The sequence below is a fragment of the Mobula hypostoma genome, chromosome 12 (genome assembly GCF_963921235.1).
Source record: "Mobula hypostoma chromosome 12, sMobHyp1.1, whole genome shotgun sequence".
Taxonomy (NCBI): Eukaryota; Metazoa; Chordata; class Chondrichthyes; order Myliobatiformes; family Myliobatidae; genus Mobula; species Mobula hypostoma.
Window position 1 is genome coordinate 111,400,382 of NC_086108.1, and position 23,231 is coordinate 111,423,612.

The 23,231-nt window shown below is 44.2% G+C and overlaps 1 protein-coding gene across 3 annotated transcripts in view; it reads right to left on the bottom strand.

Moving 5' to 3' along the window:
• LOC134355067 (vitellogenin-like) overlaps nucleotides 1-23,231 on the bottom strand; it is a 116,205-nt gene that overhangs the window by 38,347 nt on the left and 54,627 nt on the right. For 2 of the 3 annotated variants that reach the window (XM_063064793.1, XM_063064792.1), the window contains exons 21-25: nucleotides 22,579-22,798; nucleotides 13,977-14,128; nucleotides 11,937-12,068; nucleotides 5,473-5,556; nucleotides 3,837-4,049 (exon numbers count right to left, since the gene is read on the bottom strand). In XM_063064793.1, the coding sequence (XP_062920863.1) occupies nucleotides 3,837-4,049; nucleotides 5,473-5,556; nucleotides 11,937-12,068; nucleotides 13,977-14,128; nucleotides 22,579-22,798 (801 nt within the window). The remainder of the gene's footprint in view (nucleotides 1-3,836; nucleotides 4,050-5,472; nucleotides 5,557-11,936; nucleotides 12,069-13,976; nucleotides 14,129-22,578; nucleotides 22,799-23,231) is intronic. The other variant, XM_063064794.1, reaches the window with a different exon arrangement.

Sequence of the window (23,231 nt, forward strand, 5' to 3'; positions counted from 1 at the left end):
TTTCAATCTCCCTCCTATATGCTGATTCATCGCCACCTTTGATTCGGCCTACGACAGTGGTGTTGTCAGCAATCTTGAATATGGCATTGGAATCGGGCGTAGCCACCCTGTCATTAACGTAAAGCGAGTAGAGCAGCGGTCTAAGCATACAGCCTTGTGGTACATCTGTGCCAATGGAGATTGCGAAGGAGGTGTTATCACCAACCCTTACCGACTGGGGTCTACAACTGAGGAAATCGAGGATCCAATTGCACAAGGAGGTACTGAGCCCATGGTTTTGGAGCTAATTGATGAGTTTTGAGGGGATGATGATACTGAATGCCAAGCTGTAGTCGATGAAGAGTATCCTGATGTATGCAGCTTTGCTGTCCGGATACCCCAGGGATGAGTGACAAGCCACTGACATGGCATCTGCTGGAGACCTGTTGCTCTGGTAGGCAAATTGGAGTGGATCGAAGTCGCTCCTCAGGCAGGAGTTGATACGTTTCACCTTCAACCTGTCAAAGCACTTCATCACTGTGGATGCAAATGTTCCTGGAGGTAGGCTACCATGTTCTTCTCAGGCAATGGTAAAATTGAAGCCTGTTTAAAGGAAGTGGGTTCCTTAGACTGCTGAAGTGAGAGGTTAAGGATCTCAGCGAACACTCCAGTCAATTAATCAGTCCTTTAGTACTTGGCGAGGTACGCCATCTGGGCCAGATGCTCTTCATGAGTTCACCCTCCTCTAGGCTGCTTGCGTGTCACGGGATCATCAGGAGCTGTGATAGTTCCTCCATGCTTTGGCTGTCAAAGCGAGCTTAGAAGGCATTGAGCCCACCTGGAAGCGAAGCACTGTTGTTGTCTATGTCACTTGATTTAACTTTATAATTGGTGAAAGCATTCCAGCCCTGTCACAATGGTCAAGCATCCTTCATTGATTCAGGTTTAGTTTGGAATTGTCACTTCACCTGTGAAGTGGCTTTCCGGAGATCATACTGGACCTCTTGTAACTTTCTTGGTCACCAGACATGAATGCCTGTGGTCTGGCTCTCAGCAGATTGCAAATCTCATGGTTCATCCAGGGCTTCTGGTTGGGAAAGAATCTGAGTGATTTTGTGGGGATACACTAGACTACAGCTGTTTTAATAAAGTCAGTGATGACCATGGTGTATTCATTCAGATCCTCTTGTTCTTGAACATGGCCCAGTCCACCAACTGGAAGCAATTCCATAGCCTCTGCTCTGCCTCCTGTGATCATCTCTTTGTTGTCCTTATTTCTGGAGATTTGTTGATCAGCCTCTCTCTGCCTGTAAGCAGGTTGGAGAAGGACAGTCAAGTGATCCAGTTTACCAAAATGTGGTCTGGGTATGGAAAAGTAGACACTCCTTAGCTTAGTATAACAGTGGGACCTCTAGTGCCACAGGTTATATGCTGATGCAATTGGGCAGGGTCTTCTCCAGACAAGCCTGGTTGAAGTTCCCGACTATGATTTGGAATACATTGGGTGGACTGTGTCTTGTTTGGAGACGGCATCATGCAGTATCTCAAGTGCTTGCTTACAGTATGCAGCAGTGAGAAGAGAGCATGGCCTAAATGGTGGGAATCCTTGATGATGGATGCTGCTTTCCCGTGACAGGAGCCCTTGCAAACGTGCTCAGTGGTGGGAGCTTTACCCAGGATGGAATGGGCTATCCTGTCTGGACAATTGCAGGTACAGTGCCCTCTCTCAGCCTCTCTCACTGCAATCTCTGCACCATTCTCTTGTATTTATTATATGTGCTATTTGTACTATTGTGATATGCAGTGTGCTGTGTGCTGTTGGCACTGTGTTTTGCACCTTGGCCCCAGAGAAACATTGTTTCATTTGGCTGTATTCAGATATGGTTGAATGACAATTAAACTCGAACAGAACTTGGCAACCCAGGGGTAAATGATTTGATGAACTAAAGCAGGATCAGTCTCCGCTTGCTGGGAGCTAGAAGGTTATCAATGACCCAGCATAAGCACAATAACCCAAATTTCCTATGATTTACCCCTCTGAGTTGGGTGGCACGGTAGCAAAGAGATTAGCACAATGCTTTGCATTATCATCTGTACAATTGATCGGGGTTCAATTACTGCTGCTGCTTGTAAGGAGTTTGTACATTCTCCCCGTGACCGTGTGGGTTTCCTCCCACATTCCAAAGACGTACGGGTAAGTTGTGGGCATGCTCTATTGGCACCGGAAGCATGACAGTACTTGCAGGCTGCCCCCACAACATCCTGATGCAAGCAATGTATTTCAATGTATTTCAATGTATTATTTTGATGTGGATGGGACAAATAAAACAATTCTTTAAATCTTTTTAGAGATTGTTTTACATTCTTAGCCTTAATCAGAAACAACTAGAGGTCATGGATTAAGGGTGAAAGGTGAAAGGAAACTTCTACCTTCAGAGGATGGTGAGAGAGTAGAACAGGATGCAGTGGAAGTGATGGATTTGGGTTCAATTTCAACATTAAGAGAATGTTTTTTAGGTACTTGGGTGAGAGGGATATGGAGGGCTATGGTCTGGGTGCAGGTCAATGGGACCAGGTAAATGAATAGTTCAGCATGGACCAGACAGGCCGAAGGGCCTGTTTCTCTGCTGTAGTGTTGACTCGAACTCATCTGTAAATCTGAGCCAATTGTTAGCTATTATAAGACCATAAGACATAGGAGCAGAACTAGGCCATTCAGCCCATCAAGTCTGCTCCACCATTCTATCATGGCTGATCCCGGATCCCACTCAACCCCATACCCCTGCCTTCTCGCCATATCAGGAAATGATCAACTTCAGCCTTACATATACCCACGGACTGAGCCTCCAACACAGTCTGTGGTAGAGTATTCCGCAGACTTACTGCTCTCTGGCTAAAATAATTGTTCCTTAACTCTGTTCTAAAGGGTTGTCCCTCAATGTTGAGTGTGAGTCTTCTAGTTCTGGATACCCCCACCATAGGAAACATCCTCTCCACATCCACCTTATCTAGTTATTGTCACCTTCCTGTCAGTTTGAACCAGTCTGGCCATTGTCCTCTGACCTTTCTCATTAACAAAGTGTTTTCACTCACAGAACTGCAGCTCACTGGATGTTTTTTGCTCCTTGCACCATTCTCTGTAAGCTCTAGAGACTCTTGTGCATGAAATCCCAGGAGATCAGCTATTTCTGAGATACTCAAACCATCTGGTCTGGTACCAATAATCTATGGTCAAAGTCACTTAGATCACATTTCTTTCCCATTCTTATGTTTGGTCTGAACCATTACTGTCCATTACTAACACTTTGTCGATTATCATTGCAATGTCCATTACAAACACCTTGTCTGTTACCATTGCTGTCCCTATTACTAACACCTTGTCTGTTACCATTGCTGTCCTTATTACTAATACCTTCTCTGTTACCATTACTGTGTCCATTACTAGCACCTTGTCCATTACTATTACTGTCCAATACTAACACATTGTCCATTACTATTACTGTCCATTACTAACACCTTGTCGATTACCATTACAATGTCCATTACAAACACCTTGTCTGTTACCATTACTACGTCCATTACTAACACCTTGTCCATTACTAACACCTTGTCCATTACCATTACTATGTCCATTACTAACACCTTGCCTGTTACCATTACAACGTCCATTACTAACACCTTAACACGAGGAATTCTGCAGATGCTGGAAATTCAAGCAACAGCGTCCTGACAAAGGGTCTCGGCCCGAAACGTCGACTGTACCTCTTCCTAGAGATGCTGCCTGGCCTGCTGCGTTCACCAGCAACTTTGATGTGTGTTACTAACACCTTGTCTGTTACCATTACTGAGTAGCTTACCTTTGCCTTGTATGGTCTAGGACTGCTGGCATCCAAACACATCTTCCAGCTGCTGTCATCGTCCAGCTCCACGACACGCAGGTGGACTCTTGGCCTGCCACTTGCGCTTTCCACTGTGCCAGTCAGCTGGTAGCCCTGCAAGTTGCCATCTGACCTCACGGCTTTGGCGATGACGACGAGTACAGTGGGACCGAGCTCTCCAACCTGATCCAGCTGTATTACAAAGGAACGTTGCATCAAAAGATCAAATCATCAGGCAGCAGAACATAAGCCAGGGGTCCTATGTGGGTGTGTGAGTGGGTGGGAGGGTTGGAAGGGTTGCTAAGATGTGTTGCTTGTTAACACAAACGACACATTTCACTTTATGTTTCAATGTACACATGCTAAATAAATGAAAATGCATCTGAAAACAGCTGAAGGCACGGTGGTAGACATGGTTCAGTGGAGCTTATGACAAAGTTCCGCATCATAGGTGATTTCAAAAGATTAGAGCAAATGGGATCCAAAACAGCGTATTGGCAAACTTGATCCAAAATTGTCCCAGTTACAGGAGGTGCAGGGCAGCTGTAGAGAGATGCTGTCTAAATGGTTATCTGCAGCCTCTTCTATGTCACAGCGATCGCTACTGGGACGACCGTTGTTTCTCATATATGTATTAAAGTTCAATGCAAATTTATTTTCCAAGTACAACTACATCACTATATACAGCCCTGAAATTCTTTTTCTTGTGGGCATTCACATTCGAAAAAGAAATACAACAGAATCAATGAAAAACTGCACAAGGACAGACAATCAAACAACCAACCTGAGTGAGAATGTAGACACAGAGAACTCAGCAGGTCAGGCAGCATCTACGGAGGGCAATGAAGAGTTGATGGGTTGGGCTGAGACCCTTTGTCAGGGTGGATGATTTGAGAAGCAGGGAGGTGATCGGTGGAACCCTTCTCTCACACCCCCACCTTCCTCCTTACCTGGTCTCACCTATCATTTGGCAGCTTGTATTCCTCTCTGTTCCCCCCCACCCCCACACACAACCTCATCACTTTCTTATTCTGGCTTCTACCTCCTTCCTTTCCAGTCCTCAGTCCGAAACTTCAGCTGTTTATCTCTCTCCATAGCTGCTACCTGATCTGCCAAGTCCCCCGGGGCTGTGTGTGTGTGTGTGTGTGTGTGTGTGTGTGTGTGTGTGTGTGTGTGTGTGTGTGTGTGTGTGTGAGTGAGAGAAAGAGAGTATGCATATGTACGTGTGTGTGTGAGCACGCGCGTATGTATGCGTGTGTGTGTGTGTGTGAGAGAGTGAGAGAGAGAGAGAGAGTATGCGTATGTACGTGTGTGTGTGAGCACGCGCGTATGTATGTGTGTGTGCATGTGGGTGTACGCGCATGTGTGTGTTTGCATGTGTGTGCGCGTGTGTGTATGTGTGTGTATGTATGTGTGTGAGTGTGTGTGAGTGAGTGAGTGTGAGTGTGTGTGTGTGAGTGCGCGTGCGTGTGTGTATGTGTATACACGCATGCATGTGTGTGCCCATGTGTGTGTGTAAGTGTGAGTGTGTGCATGCACATGCATGTTTGTGTACGTGTGCATGTGTGTGTGCGTGTTGCCACTGTCGACGATGGCTGACATCTGTAAGACAAACCTCCTCAGAAGATTCATTGCTACTGCTTTGCTGCCTGGGTTTTGAGGTGGAAACCCCTCCAGCCGATGGCGTCCTGCTCCCGACCTGAATCACAAGGTTAATAAGACAGATTAGTGTCTGAACAACAGTCGCTGAAGCATGAAATCAAAGCACCACATCTTTGGAAGCTCTCTTAGTTATTTGGTTCCTCTCAAGTAAAGGATCAAACCAGTTTGGGACTTCTATGGTGAAAGGTAGGGCACTGTGGAGTGCGGTAGAACGGAGGGATCTGGGAATCACTATTCCCTCTAAGCTGCATGTGAAATGCTCCCATACCCAAAGCCTTTGCTGCTGCACAGCTGGAATTATCCTTTACATAATGTTAATCTACTTTTGAACATATGTTAATATAATTTGAAATCTATGTTAGTTTAATTTTGAAATACCCTGTAATTAATTTGTGTAATGAATATAACCCATAATTTTATAAGTAATAAACATACCACAACCTTTACTTTGAAATATTTTAGAACTTCAAATTACTTACATTGTCAGTGTTTCAAGTTAAAAATGGTTGCAAATTGTAAAAATAAATAATTGTAACACTAAATACAGAATGGAAGTCAAGACCTCATTGTTAACAAACAGTTCCTGCTCAGAACAATGCAAAAAAATTAGAAGGGACATTGCTGGGAATACAGATCCATAATTCCTTGAAAGTGGTGCCACGGGTAAATAGAGTCGTAAAGAAAGCTTTTGACACATTGGCTTCATGAGTCAAAGTGTTGAGTACAGGAGTTTAGATGTCATGTTGAAGTTGCATAAGGAGTCTGCAAGACATAATTTGGAGTATTGCGCTCTAAATTACCTACAGGAAAGACATTAGTAAGATTAAAGAATGCAGAGAAGAGTTACAGGAATGTTCCCTGGACTTAAGGCCTTGAATTATAGGGAAAGGTTGATCAGATTAGCACTTTATTCCCTGGAGCATAGAATACTGGGAGATAATTTGATAGAGGCATACAGAATTATAAGGGGGTATAGATGGGGTAAATGCAAGCAGCCTTTTTCCACTGAAGTTGGATGGGACAAGAACTAGAAGTCATGGTCTAAGAGTGAAAAGTGAAGTGTTTAAGGGGTACATGAGGGGGAATTTCTTCACTCAGAGAGGGTCATGAGAGTGGGGTATCAGCTGCCAGCATGTGGTGGATGAGGATTTGATTTCAACTTTTAAGAGAAGTTTAGATAGGTACATGAGTGAGAGGGGAATGGAGGCTATGATCTGGGTGTGGGTCAATGGGACTAGGCAAATAAATAGTCTGGCATTTACTAGATGGGTCAAAGGGCCTGTTTCTCTGCGTAGTGTTCTATGATTCTATGATATATTGGAAAACTGTTTTAATTAGGCCTCAAGGCGCAGGCTTGCCTGTTGCAGCAGTACAGTAGAGGACACGCCAGAGGCAGTTTAGAGCAGTGTCCATGCTGGGTTGGGAGCTGGCGTCTCCTGCTGGTGTTGCCCTCCAGAGTTCAACTGACAGAAGACAAGCTGGATTGTGTGCATGCATGCGTTCATCTGCAGACTGCCGAGAACTGCCTATTCTTGCCAATAACACCCATGCACCATCAATTTATAGGACATTTTCACTCAGGGATTTGGGCTATATCTATTTCTTGTGAGTGATGGAAAGCTCTGGGTAAATGCATTCCTTACACACACGCATGTACACACACACAAACATTGCCTAGTTATTCTGCCGTCGCTGTGCTCAGTGTTTGCACCCCCACCCCCAGTATAAACTGAGCTGATGAGCTTTATAGTGTCTTTCCTACCATACAGGTGGAACATTCCGTGTCTTTCGCAGTGGGGATGTGTCGATGTGTTTATGCCGTATTCTGTATTTAAGGTAGACACTACTGTGTATTTTGTAATGAGAATGTAACTACGTTGTGGGGTGCATCATATTTCAATTCATGTGTAGTCTTAGTTAACTTTGTGGGTAATTAAAGATAGTACTTTCTAGTGTGAAAAAGGGGTGTGATGACCTTCAGTGGCGGTTGGGGGGGGGAGTTAGAGAGAAGAGACAGTGCGGGTGGGGAGAGAGAGGGAGGAGAGAAAAGGGGAGGAGAGAGACAGGGGGAGCAGAGAGAGATGAGGGAGAGAGATGGGATAGAGAATGGGGAGAGGGGGAGGGAGGGGGTAGAAAGGGGGAAGGGGAGAGAAAAAGGGGGAGAGAGAGAGAGGACACAGAGAGAGATGGGGAGAGAGAGTGAGGAGACAGGGGAGGGGAGGGGGAGAGATGGGGAGGGGGAGAGCAGGGAGAGCGGGGAGAGAGGGGGAGAGAGGGGAGAGGGCGAGGAATAGAGAGAGACACAGATACAGAGAGACATGCAAGGTTCACACTGTAAAAAATTACACTAACTGCAATAACTGTATACAGTGCATATTCTATAAGTTTAATTATCTGTCATTAGAGGGAAATGAAAGAATTAGTTCAGGTATATATAGAATAAGACCATAAGACACAGGAGCAGAATTAGGCCATTCAGCGCATCAAGTCTGCTCCACCATTCCATCATGGCTGATCCCAGATCCCACTCAACCCCGTACACCTGCCTTCTCACCATATGCTTTGATGCCCTGATCGATCAGGATGATCAGCTTCCACCTTAAATATACCAACAGACTTGGGCTCCACAGCAGTCTGTGGCAAAGCATTTCACAGATTCACTTTTCTCTGGCTAATAAGGGCTCCTTTCCTCTGTTCTAAAGAGCAGCCCCTCAATTCTGAGGCTGTGCCCTCTAGTTCTGGAAACCCCCACCATAGGAAACATCCTCTCCATATCCACCCTATCTAGTCCCTTCAACATTTGGTAGGTTTCAATGAGATCCCCACACATTCTTCTAAATTCCAGTGAGCACAGGCCCAAAGCTGCCAAATGCTCCTCATATGTTAACCCCTTCGTTCCTGGAATCATCCTCGTGAACCTCCTCTGGATTCTCTCCAAAGGCAAGACATCCTTTCTGAGATATGGGGCCCAAAACTGTTGACAATACTCCAAGTGCAGCCTGACTAGTGTCTTATAAAGTCTCAGCATTATCTCCTTGCTTTTATATTCTATTCTCCTTGAAATAAATGCCAATATTGCATTTGCCTTCTTTACCACAGACTCAACCTGTAAATTAACCTTCTGGGAGTCTTGTACGAGGACTCCTAAGTCCCTCTACACCACTGATGTTTGAACCTGCTCCCCATTTAGGTAATAGTCTGCACTATTGTTCTTTCTACCAAAGTACATTATCATCAGTCCTGCTACAATCACATTGCTTCCTTAGCGCTACCTGCCCCTCCACCTATCTTTGCATCATCCGCAAACTTTGTCACAAAGCCATCAATTCCATTATCCAAAACATTGAAAAACAATGTGAAAAGTAGCGGTCCCAATACCGACCCCTGAGGAACACCATTAGTTACTGGTAGCCAACCAGAAAAGGCCCCCTTTTATTCCCACTCACTGCCTCCCACCTGTCAGCCATTCTGCTATCCATTCCAGTACCTTTCCTGTAACGCCACAAACAGCCTCGTGTGATGCACCTTATCAAACACCTACTGAAAATCCAAGTAAATGACATCCACTGCCTCTCCTTTGTCCAACCTGCTTGGTACTTCCTCGAAGAACTCTGACATATTTGTCAGGCAAGATTTCCCTTCACGGAAACCATGCTGACTTTGGCAGTTTATGATTGGTCTCCAAATACCCTGATACCTCATCCTTAATAATAGACTCCAACACTTTCCCAACCGCTGAGGTTAGGCTAACTGCCCTATAATTTCCTTTATTTTACCTTCCTCCCTTCTTAAAGAGTGGAGTGACATTAGCAATCTTCCCGTCCTCCAGGACCATGCTAGAATCATGTGGTTCTTGAAATATCATGACCAATGCATCTGTTATCTCTTCAGCAAACTCTTTCAGGTCTCTGGGATGTAGTCCATCTGGTCCAGGTGACTTATCCACATTAAGACCTCTCAGTTTGCCCAGCACTTTTTCATTTGTAATAGCGATGACACTCACTCCTGCTCCCTGACACTCATGGACCTCTGGCACACTGCTAGTGTCTTCCACAGTGAAGACAGATGCAAAGTACTCATTAAGTTCATCTGCCATTTCCTTGTCCCCCATTACTACCTCACCAACATCATTTTCCAGTGGTCCAATATCAACTCTCACCTCCCTTTTACTCTTTACTTAACTGAAAAAAACTTCTAGTATCCTGTTTTATATTATTGGCTAGTTTGTCCTCAGATTTAATCTTTCCCCTTCTCATAACTTTTTTAGTTGCTTTTTGCTGGACTTTAAAAGCTTCCCAATCATCCAACTTCCCACTCACTTTTGCTACCTTATATACGCTTTCCTCGGCTTTTATGCAGTCCTTAACTTGCTTTGTCAGCCACGGTTGCCTACCCTGCCATTTGAGAACTTTGTCTTCTGTGGAACATATCTATCCTGCGCTTTGTGAGCTATTCCCAAAAACTTCGGCCATCTCTTCTCTGCAATCATCCCTGCTAGAATCCTCCTTCAATCCACCTGGGCAAGCCCCTCTCTCATGGCCTCTGAAATTCCCTTTATTCCATTGTGATACTGACTTATGCTTCTCCAATCTCAAACTGCTGTATGAATTCAATCATATTATGATCACTGCCTCCTAAGCATTCCTTTATGTTAAGCTCCCTAACAAGATTTGGGTTATTACACAACACACAATCTACAATAGCCTTTCCTGAACAGGCTCAAGCACAAATTGTGTTTCGGGCTAAGACACGTGTGAGAAATCCGGCCTGGACTTGCCAAGTGGAATGGCCTCATTCCAGATTGTATGGAAATTGTTGCTGAACGTTATCTTACCTCACTGCTTTGAACTGAACTGAACTCAATTTCCAGGAACTCCCTGTTCATCCCCGGGAAATAAAAACATTTTTTAAAAATTTAATCACATTGTGCATTCTTTCCAAAAGAGTTTATCAAGTGACACTCACAGGGTAAACAGCACGATACTGAGATACAATAATTCACAGGGAGACTGGAGCCTCCTTTCTAAACAATGTCTGAACTTCCCAGGCTAATCACAAGCGATTATAGATGCTGGAATCTGGATCAACACACAATCCACTGAAGGAACTCAGTGGGCCGTACAGTATCTCTGGGAGGAAAGAAACTGTTGACCAGGATGGTTAAGAAGGTTTACAGTGTGTTGGCCTTCATTAGTCAGGGATTGGTTTCAAGGGCAGTGAGGTACTGTCACATCTCCATAAAACTCTGGTTAGACCACACGTGTGCTCAGTTCTGTTCGTCTCATTATAGGAAGGACGTAGAAGCTTCAGAGAGGGCATAAGGGGATTTACCAGGATGCTGTCTGGATTAGAGAGCATGTTTTGTGAGGATATGATGAGCGATCTAGGGCTTTTCTCTTTGGACAGAAGGAGGATGAGAGGTGTCTTGGTAGAAATGTACAAGATGATAAGAGGCATAGATAGGGTAGATAATCAGAGACTTTTTCCCAGGATGAAAACAGCTAATATGAGAAGGCCATATTTTTAACGTGATTGGTGCAATGTATAGGGGGGGATGTCACAGGTTTTTTTCGCACACAGAGTGGTGAATGTGTGGAATACCCTGTTGGGTGGTGTAGAAGCACATACATTCGGGGCATCTAGGACACTCTTAGGTAGGCACGTGTTTGATAGAAAGATGGAGAGTGTGTAGGAGGGAAGGGTTAGATTGATCTTAAAATCAGTTAAATGGCCTCCACTGTGCTGTAATATTCTATGATCTATGTTTTGGGTTGAACCCTGCATTGGGACTGAGAGTGGAGAGGTGAGATGGCTCCTGTAGAGGGAAGGTGAGTGGCAAGACAGGTTTCCAAGTTAGTTGTGGCCTGAGGAGGGGTGCAAGACGACAGGCAGGTCGTAACAGATAGGGGAGGTGGAAAGAAGCTGGGAGGTGATAGGTAGAAGAGATAAAAGGCTGAAAAAGAAGGAATCTGATAGGAGAGGAGAGTGGATCATGAGAGAAAGGGAAGAAGAAAGAGCACCAGAGGAAAGTGATGGGCAGGTGAGGAGGAGAAAAGGGGTAGGAAGAGAGGCAGAATGGGGAGTGGAAAAAGAGAGAAGGGGGAGGAATTACCATAAGTTAGAGAAATCGCTGTTCATGCCATCAGGTTGGAGGCTGTGCAGATAGAAACCGAGTTCAAGTCAGACATAGTCCTAATGAATCCTGGACCTAGATTGAGGGACTGAATAGACAAATGCTCCTATGTCTAACGACCCAGCAGTAGTTATAATTACTGTCTGTGTTGTGGTTGGGACACTGGGCACTCAGTTGGGCACCCAATGGCTGAAAGGCGATAAGGGGGGGAGGGAATGTACCCATGGCCTGTGGCGTGATTCAGACTGTCTCCCCCCCCGCATCTATCCCAGCCGTCTTCCCACCTCGTCAGGGCTGTGGTGCCTGTGGAGGGACTGGCCACTCGACGAAGAATAGCTCTGAGAAGATTCTCTGCTCGGCGAGGAACGGCTGCCGGGTGAGGAACCTCCGGTGGTAGTCTGATTTCGCAACCTGGACTGTAAAGAAGAGAAGGTTACGGACTGAATTCTCCACTGTCGGGGAAGTACCAGCAGAAACAAAGAGGACCCCAGAGTCATTCAAAGAAACACTGAGGTGTAACTTCTGGATTAGAGAGCATGGAATTAGAGAACTTTAGAAGCATGAGAATGCATGAGGGTGCATTAAATTCAAGTTTAATTGTCATTCAACTATACACGAATATCCATGAATCCAGCCAAACAACACAGTGCTACTCAGAGGCCAAGGTGCAAAACACTGTAGCAACAGCACACAGCACAAGACACATACAGTACATATAAAATAGCAGTAAACATGCGTTCACACAAAGAACACAATATATACATAATATAGCCTTGGATGTTGTCGGCAAGAGCAAGCCTGCAGCAGACAAATGCAATCCGGCTTGTCTGCCACTGGGTGAGCACTGAAGTACAGCACCGACTCCCGCGTGGACGCTGCGCAACACGGCCTCCAGCATCACCTCTCCTGGCAGCTAGCGTTAGAGAGCGTGGAGCCAGCTGCCAGAGGGAGTGGTTGAAGCAGGGACTTTTACAACATTTAAGAGATGCAGGAAAATGGGACCAGCTTAGTCTTGGTCAGCATCGACTATTTGGGCTGAAGGATTTGTTTCAGGGCTGTACACGTCCGTGAATCCTATAAAGAAACCATTTCCAATCTTTCTGAGTCGTCCCGTTGCTCCAGTAAGGTCTGCTGAACTGGAGCCAGTTCTGAGCTGGCTCAGTCCCAGCATGCTGACTTCCAAGAATCATACATAGAAAGGTATGGCACAGAAACAGGCCCTACAGCCCATCTAGTCCATGACAAACCATTTTAACTGCCTACTCCCATCGATCTGCGCCGGGGCCATACCCCTCCACACCCCTACCATCCATGGTCTAGGAATGGGGCTAACAGCTTCTGAATCAGGTTTATTATCTCCATCGTAAGTGAAGTGAAATTTGTTGTTTGTGTGGCTGCGGTACTGCGTAAAAGGCATAAAGTTCTATAAATTACAAAAATAAGTAATAGTTCAAAAGTAGGAATAATGACGTGTTTACACATTCACGTACCATTCAGAAATAAGATGGCAGAGGAGGAGACCAGAAAAAGCCATCAAACCTCCCAGCGCTGGTAGCTAACTGGCCCTGGTGAGTGGGTAAAACCTGCCCCCTCCTCCCTCCTTCTCACACCTCACGTCAACACTTTGTTCCATTGCAATGATCTGATCTGTGTGAACAGTACGCAACACAAGCTTTTCACTGTATCTCAGTACGTGTGACAATAATAAAGCAATTCCAATTCCTATGAAGTAAGAAGAGGGCTCTGGTCCCGGTGCAGGTTGATGGGACTACAAGGAGTAGAACTGGGCCATTTGGCCCATCAAGTCTGCTCTGCCATTTCATCATGGCTGATCTATTTTCCCTCTCAGACCCACTCTCCTGCCTTCTCCCCATTTCCCTTCGTGCCCTAACTAATCAAGAATGTGTCAACCTCTGCCTTAAGTATACCCAATGATTTGGCAGAAAGCCAGATTAGATAGGCCAAAAGGCCCCTTTCTGTGCTGCTGTACACTATAATTCTACATTTCTAAAACTAGTAAAGAAATGGACTCCTCTCCTTGAGTGTATATACCTGTATAATCTAATGCCCTCCTGCGCCTCACTGGCAACCTTGCCATCTCTTTAGCATTTGTCTGCTTTACGAGGCTGAGTTGCGAGCTCAGTGTTTAAGCCAGAATGGATGGAAAGTGTACAAGGAGCTGGCCGGATTCGAACCCAGGACCGCTCACTCCAAAGTCCAGTGCCAACGCTATTACACAACTGTCTGGCTTCGCCTTGTGTGTGTAGGGTCATTCATTGATGGATTGCTTATTAGGCTAAAAAAGCAGAGGGCGGACACTGTACCTGAGTGTGTGATCCTTTCATTAACAAAGTTCGCCCATTAGTTCGTTCAAGCGGAAGCCTCTCTTTCTCCAGAAGTCGAATCACTTTTGCACCAGCTTCTGGCCCTGCCTGAACTTCCAGCACCAGCCTTTTGATCTCCATCTCAGAATGGACTGGCAAAGGGAAAGGGTTTTGGTTTAGTGTAGTTGCAGTGTACGGAGCAGCCCTCTCAACTCACCAGGGTAAGCATGTCTCCCAAACTTCACACAGGGCACAACAGCATCACCGGCGTCCAGGACAAAGCCAACGTCCATTCTCTCCACCACTGTCGCACAGTGGCTGCTGCGCGGTTACTCACCGTGCTAACGCCAACAGCACCTCACTAACCATGGCTTTTACCACCAGTAAGGTCAAGGACAGCTTTCTCATTGGGACATAGCAGAGACGGCCTTTGACACTGTGGGGGAGGGGCACGATCCAGGCACTCCTGTTTGCATCAGGGAGAAAGATCGTAGAGCACTACAGCACAGTACAGGCCCTTCGGCCCACAATGTTGCACTGAGCTTTTAACCTACTCTAAGATCAATCTAACCCTTCCTCCTAACATTCTCCATTTTTCTATCAACCATGGGCCTATTTAAGAGTCCCCAATGCACCTCCCCTACCACCACCACCCCGGTAGTGCATTCCACACACCCAGCACTGTGTAAAAAAACTTACCTCTGATATCCTGCCTATACTTTCCTCCAATCATCTTAAAAATTATGTCCCCTCTGTCACGGACCCCGTGACGGGGATAAAGAACCAGCAGAAATAGGAAACACTTTGGAGTCTTGTATTGCTATAAACTACTAATATTTATTAATAACTACGCAATACAGTAATATAAATGTAGATAAATCAAACAAGTTAGCAATGATTATATATAAAAGTAAGTGTGGAATATATATGTATGAAAAACAAGCATCTTTAAGTCTAGGGGTAAAAAGATACAGTCTTACGATGTTGAGTAAAGTTCAGTTCAGTTCGTGGTATTTAGTTGAGTAGTGATGGAGAGAGAGAGAGACAGAGAGTGAGTTGAGTCTTCAGGTGAGCTGATACCGTCAATCTTCTTGTCGTCCTCCGAAATCCTTTACAAGTCACCGACTGTGACTTTAACAAGGGGGACCGGTCTTCCGTGGTGGAGCTATCACCCAGGCGAGGGTGGACACATAGACAACTCCCCACCAGTCAACCCCTTCTTCACCGATGGAATAGCAATTTGGATCGATCCGCCTGATTGATCCTCCAAAACCCACTTTCTCTGCAGGCACAACAATGCTCATTCAGTGTCCAGATCATCTGTCTGAGGCCTGTATCATCTGACCTCCTATTTATTTCACCAGGCTGAGCATTACCTGTCATTCAAAGAGTCCCTCCCTCCTTTGTCTGTAAAGGAGTGTACAAGCAGGCAACAAGTCCTTGAAAGTAACATCAACAATGTGCTGAAAACCATAACATCGAGTGTCCATTAATTAACACTGCCTTCGGTCACCATAGCAACCTTCGAGCTGCTCGGTGCTGTCTCCAACTCCAAACTCAGTAAAAATCCAAAGTTACTTCCAATGCCTTAAAGTGACAGTCCAACTGTTAATCTTCGTCTCTCTCTCTTTTCCAAAAGCAACGTATCGGTGGTAAATAACTCTGTCTCTCTCTCCTTTCCAAACAAACCATCAATGATAAATGTCTCTCTCCAAACAATTAATAGGGGCACTCCTGGATCCCCTCACACTCCCCTTCCTCAGGGAAAAAAAATTGTCGAAGACAATTTTTTTTAAAAGGTCCATCACAGGGTTTTAAACAATACAGAGGAAAAACATCAGATGACAAAGCAAAAATGGATACAGTTTTCAACTTAACATTGGGATAAGCAATCAGCTATGATGTTATCAGTACCTTTTACATGTTTTATTACCAAATCAAATTCCTGCAATACTAGACTCCAATTTAACATCCTCCTATTTTTATCCTTCATCTTAGTTAGAAACATCAACGGATTATAACCCATGTAAACCACAAGTGGTCTCTGAGCAACAGAAAGGTTTTGAGGTCTCTGATTATAGGCCTCAAAATGTTGTAAAGCCAGAATAAGTGCTAGCAATTCCTTTTCAACAGTTGAGTAATTTTTCTGGTGTACATTAAAGTTCTTTGACAAATAAGCTACTGGGTGTTCAATGTCATCCACTCCCTTCTGTAACAGTACTGCCCCAGCAGCTTCGTCACTGGCGCCTGTTGTTGTAGAAAATGGCTTTGAAAAGTCAGGTGCTTTGAGCACAGGATGATAACACAGAATGGTTTCCAGACGTTCAAATGCCTCCTGGCAAAGGTCACTCCATTCAAATCTTTCACTCTTCCCCAGGAGTTTTGTTAGAGGGAGGGCGATGTTAGCAAAGTTCTTACAAAACTTTCTATAATACCTAACCATTCCTAAAACCCTTCTTAAAGCTTTCTTGTCGGTCAGAACAGGAACTTCAGCAATAGCTTGAACCTTGGCCTGTACGGGAGCCAGCTGGCCTTGGCCCACCACATAACCCAGATATGTGACTGTAGCATGGCCAAATTCACCTTTAGCAAGGTTCACAGTAACATTGGCCTTGGACAGTCTATCAAACCGTTTTTCTACAGCTGCAATATGCTCTTCCCACATGTCATTGCAGACCACTAAATCATTGATATGAACTCCTGTGCTTTCCAACCCTCCAATTACGGAATTGATCATTCTCTGAAATGTCCTTGGTGCATTTTTCATCCCAAAGGGCAAAACATTGTATTCACACAGTCTAGACAGTGTCACAAATGTTGATATCTCTTTAACCCTCTCTGTTAAAGGAACTCCCCAGTATCCTTTTAACCAGTCAATCTTAATAAGGTATTTAGCCTTCCCCACTCTATCAATACAGTCATCCATTCTCTTTCTTTGTTCTTTCTTGTTTCTAATTTCTTCTTCACCCATTTTACTTTTCTCAAAGTTCACTCTGTGAAGATGCCATTTCGTAAGCTGGGCTAAATTCATAATGATGTCATTCACTGCACCTGTGCCCCATTTCAAAACACCAGTTAGTCCTTTTACTTGTTTATTCGGCTTTGGGTCCAACTGGTGGACCTTATCAGTAATATTTTCCAAAACAATGGAATTCTGGCATCTTGGTGGGTCTAGATTCAATGAGTAAACATGTTTTTCCATTCCATTATCAGATTTCACGATTTCATTTTGTTCTACGACAAATCTCCCAGCTGCAATCTCAGTAAACAAGTGTCTTATTTTGATTCGACCATTTCGTAAACTTTCCTTGGCAAAGTCACAAAGCTTACCAAATCCCTTCCAAAGTTCTCGGAGTAGGGTCAAAGGTCCTTTTGGCCTGTAACTGAACACAGGTTCCAACAAATTACCCTTCACTGCCTTCTGAATCGAATCTCCAACAATAAATAAAAGGAGGGGAATCCCCTCATTCCCATTTTCCTCATTTCTCACACGATGATGTCCACCTAAAGGTATACTGTAAGCCATGTTTAAAATTTCAGCCTTGTAACCTTTCAAAACCTCCACGTGACTTGCAGGCACTGTGGCTGGTCTCCACCTCCTCATCAACATCCCATCTTTAAGGTAACATCCCACTGACTCTCTCTGAACCTCCTCTCCTGTGAGAGCCATCTCCCTTAAAGCCACCATTCCAGAATCTCGTTTCTGTTCCTCGATACATTTTTTTCCCAACAAAGACAAAGCTTTCTTATACACCTTACCCTTATTAATTGTACTACCCTCTAAGTCCTGCTGAAATCTGGAAGGTAGAAAAGTCTCTGACACGTCATAATTTAAACCTCTGGTTTTCCTGTCACAGGTCTCAACAGCAACTTTGCTCATTAGCTGAATTGCCGAAACACTCTTATCTTTCTTGGAGAGCTGTCAACATGCCTCCATTGTTTATTAAACTCAGTACCATCATCAGGCTGATGAGAATATGAAAGAGACCAAATAAACTACCCATCTCAATACGACCTATACTTCGACTTGTATCCATGGCAACTCCACTCCAAAACCACAACAATTTTTCCTCCTCTCCATAATATCACTCTGAATAACAGCATGACCTTGCAGGTGCTTACTTCCAAATATCCAAACAAAATCCAACAAACTAGCGCATTCTGTCTCAGCAGGCCTTTGTCCTGCAAGCAGGGTCAAAGGTCGCACAACCAATCCAACCTTTCCCAGCACTTTATCCAAAAGTCCAGGAACAGCACTTTTCCCATTACTTCCAGCAACATTGACCTCACCAGGTTCCAAAACACGGTCTACTACAAATGACTGCGAATCCTCACATTCCACTGGTACCAAGGTTAACCCCTTATTCACTGAACCAAGACCATCTGACACACAAAAACTGCATTCCCTTTCAACCAAGTCAGCCATCTCAGACTTCAATTGAGCCTCAACATGAAGTTCAGAATCCTGTGAACTCACAGGTACTTCAACAACCTGAACACATTCAATCGGAACAACTGCCTCTTCTGGGCTGTCATCACTGGTCCCAGTTTCAAATTCAAGGTCATCCTGATCCTCCCAGTTATTCTCTGGCCAACTCCTTTCTGGAGTAAACTCAACCTCGTGGGTTAAAACTTCTTCGTCTGCTTTCTCTTTCTTTCTTTTTTCTTTTTAAATCTTTTTATTGAATAAGTATACAAAAGGTAAACCATATAGGCACTAGTACACTGTTAGAATATAATAAAATTACAGGAGATATTAATACAGAAAAAAATTGATACAAACAGTGCAATTTAAACATAAAATAATAAGGAAAAATAATAGTATACTAATTTATATATATATCAACAGAGAAAAGGAAAAAAAAAACCAAAAAAAAACTCACCGTGCAACTAAACTAAAAGCAAAGCAAAGCAATGGGCTAATTTGGAAACAGGTAGAGTTAAAGAACTTAAAATCACGTCCTCAAACCCGACTTCCATTAAAAACAGTTAAAAAAAAGCAAGAAGGGAATATAAATATGGAGCAAAAGAGAAAAAAAAGATTACATTAAATGAAAATATTGAATAAAAGATCTCCAGGTCTGTTCAAATTTAAGTGGGGAATCATAAAGATTACTTCTAATTTTCTCCAAATTTAAGCATAATATCATCTGGGAAAACCAAAAAAAGGTGGTTGGAGCATTAGGCTCTTTCCAATGTTGTAAGATACATCTTTTCACCATTAAAGTAAGAAATGCAATCATTCTACGGGCTGAAGGAGAAAGATTACTGGAAATTTTAGGTAATCCAAAGATAGCAGTAATAGGATGAGGAGAGATATCTATATTCAATACCTTTGAGATAATATTAAAAATGTCTCTCCAAAAAGTTTCCAGAGTAGGACAAGACCAAAACATATGAGTTAAAGAGGCTATCTGCCCCAGACATCTATCACAAGAAGAATTAATATGAGAATAAAAATGAGCTAATTTATCTTTGGACACATGTGCTCTATGAACAACTTTAAATTGAATTAGGGAATGTTTAGCACAGATAGAAGAAGTATTGACTAATTGTAAAATCTGCCCCCAGTCTTGTCTGCTTTCTCAACAGACCCCCTCAGGGTAGGGGCATCCTCTGCCACTGGATATGCCCTTACCTCATCATGAACACAACTTTTAAATTCATCACACAAAACTAGCCCTTCTGAGCTGTAAAAATCATCAGGGTCCGAGACTAAACCTCTTTGCTGTAACCTCTCCCTTTTAAACTGTCTCTGCCTTTCTGCCACGTGATCTTCACGTTGCCATTTCTCCCTCTCGAGCTGTCTCTGTCTTGCTGCTTCCTCTCTCCGTTTCCCTGCCTCTTTGGCTTCTCTCTCGAGCTGTTTGAATTTCAGTTCATGCTCCCTCTTTACTATTTCCAACAGAAGCTGAAGCTCATCCTCAGTAGGTTCACCTTCCACGAACAACTCTAACGCCTCCTCATCAAATGTTCCCTTATCTATATAATATTCAACTATTTTCCTTTGAATTTCTACCTTACTCACAGCCTTCTTTACCTCAATTCCCAATTCTTTAGCAATGTCCCGCAACTCATACTTTTTAGCAAACTTCAAGGTCCCCAGGTCTGGTGATTTCAGAAAGTCTCTGACACCCATTTCTGCTGTTTTTCCACACAACCAAATCAACAGTACAAATTCAAAAGGGATTTTCCCCAATCAATTCAAACCAGCCTCCCAACCAATTTGTTCATATCCCGGACGAGCCCTCAATTTATGTCACGGACCCCGTGACAAGGATAAAGAACCAGCAGAAATAGAAAACACTTTGGAGTCTCGTATTGTTATAAACTAATAATATTTATTAATATCTATGCAATACAGTAATATAAATATAGATAAATCAAACAAGTTAGCAATGATTATATATAAAAGTAAGTGTGGAATATATATGTATGAAAACCAAGCTTCTTTAAGTCTAGGGGTAAAAAGATACAGTCTTACGATGTTGAGTAAAGTTCAGTTCAGTTCAGTTCATGGTATTGAGTTGAGTAGTGATGGAGAGAGAGAGAGAGAGAGAGAGAGAGTTGAGTCTCAGGTGAGCTGATACCGTCGATCTTCTCGTCGTCCTCCGAAATCCTTTACAAGTCACCGACTGTGACTTTAACCGGGGGACCAGTCTTCTGTGGTGGAGCTATCACCCAGGCGAGGGTGGACACATAGACAACTCCCCACCAGTCAACCCCTTCTTCACCGATAGAATAGCAATTTGGATCGATCCACCTGATCGATCCTCCAAACCTCACTTTCTCTGCGGGCACAACAATGCTCATTCAGTGTCCAGATCATGCGTCCTAGGTCTGTATCATCTGACCTCCCATTTATTTCACCAGGCTGAGCATCACCTGTCATTCAAAGAGTCCCTCCCTCCTTTGTCTGTAAAAAAATGCACAAGCAGGCAACAAGTCCTTGAAGAAATATCAACAATGTGCTGAAAATCATAACATCGAGTGTCCACTAATTAACAACGCCTTCGGTCACCATAGCAACTTTCGAGCTGCTCGGTGCTGTCTCCAACTCCAAACTCAGTAAAAATCCAAAGTTACTTCCAATGCCTTAAAGTGACAGTCCAACTGTTAATCTTCATCTCTCTCTCTCTCTCTTTTCCAAAAGCAACACACGGGTGGTAAATAACTCTGTCTCTCCCTCCTTTCCAAAGAAACCATCAATGATAAATGTCTCTCTCCAAACAGTTAATAGGGGCACTCCTGGATCCCCTCACACCTTATATTAGCCATTTGTGCCCTGGGAAAAATTATCTGGCTGTCCACTTGATTTATGTGTCTTCTCATCTTGCACAGCTCTATCATCCTCTCTCATCCTCCTCTTCTCCAAAGAGAAAAGACCTAGCCCTCTCAACCTGTCCTCCTCAGACAGGCCGTTAGTATCCTGGAGCAAATATCAGCAATAGCCTGCCGTGGTCCGATAAAGCTCGCTAATGCCGCTGCTTTCTCAGGAGGCTAAAGAGATTTGTCGTGTCCCCTTTGACCAGCTCTGCAGATGCATCACAGCCCGTTATGGCAACCACTTTGCCAATGACCTGCTGTGGACGCAGCCGAGCACTTCACGGAAACGGCTCGGGTGGAATGGTAGCGTAGCGGTTGGCTTAACACTTGACCGCGCCAGTGACCCGGGTCCAATTCCCGCTGCTGCCCGTAAGGAGTTTGTACGTTCTCCCCGTGACCGCGTGGGTTTCCTCCGGGTGTTCCAGTTTTCTCCAAAGTCAAAGGGGTTAGTAGTTTAACTGGTCACATGGTGTAATGGACAACATGAGTTGTTACCACGCTGCATCTCTAAAAACAACAGGGACTCTGTCTACACTTCTCACTGCCTCAGTAAAGCAGCCAGCGTCATCAAAGACCCCACCCACTCCAGACACCCTCTCTTCTCCCCCCTCCCACCCCCACCGGGCAGAAGATACAAAAGCCTGAAAGCACGTACTACCAGGCTCAAGGACAGCTTCTATCCCACTGTTATCAGATTACGAATGACAAATAAGATGGACTCTTGGCAATCTTGCACCTCACGGTCTGCCTGTGCTGCACCTCTCTGTAACTCTAACATTTGTACTGCATCGTTATCGTTCTCCCTTGCGTGGTTGCAATGAATTGATCTGTAGCTTGGTAGATGTGACCAACAGTAAACCAATTATTTCTCCAAGTCACATATTATACCGATTTGGAAATAATCACCACTTCTTTATCATCACTCAATCCCTGTCCTGGGACTCCCTGTCCAACAAAGCTATGAGATTCCTTACCAAGCAGACTGCAATGATTCAAGAATCTTCTTGAATCGCACTACTGTACCTTCTTAAAGGTGAATCATAAACACAGATCAACACACACAAAATGCTGGAGGAACTCAGCAGGTCAGACAGCATCTATGGAGGGAAAGAAACAGTCAATGTTTTGGTCCTAATGAAGGGTCTCAGGCCAGAACTTTGACTGTTTATTCATTTCAATAGATGCTGCTGCTTGCTGAGTTCTGTCATCATTTTGTTGTGTTATGATACCACTGCCAAGAAAATGATGACATTTACATGAGATCATTGTATGTTACCTGGTCTGGCTAACACTCTGACAACATGGGTTCCCATCAGCCTGTACAGCGGACAGTGTTGGACATAAAGGAGGTTTTCAACTTTCATGTCCAGGCACACCTCAAAGCTGAAATGAGGCATCCTGATACAAGAGTGATGTACCCAAGGCTTTGGTGAAGGCCGCTCGGCATTGTCCAAACACTCAGCTCCATCTGATCCAATCCCAAGACAAATGACATCCTACAGGAGCAAGAAGGCTCATCAGCAAACACGTCTCATAAAGTCATGTTACATCACCGATCACTAACGCAACATAATAAGTCTGTACAAGTGTATGCTGACTCAATTTTCACCATTCCTCCCATTGTAACATAAGACCATAAAACATAGGTGCAGGATAAGGCCATTTGGCCCATCGAGTCTGCTCCACCATTCCATCATGGCTAATTTATCATCCCTCTCAACCCCATTCTCCTGCCTTTTCCCCGTAACCTTTGACACCCTGACTAATTGAGACCATATCAAACTGCGTTTTAAATATACCCAGTGACATGGCCTTCACAGATATCTGTAGCAATGAATGCCACAGGTTCATCACTCTAGGGCTAAAGAAATTTAAAGAACACTGGGGTCTCGGGAGGCAGATAAGTGGGTCACAGTCAGGAGAAGGAAG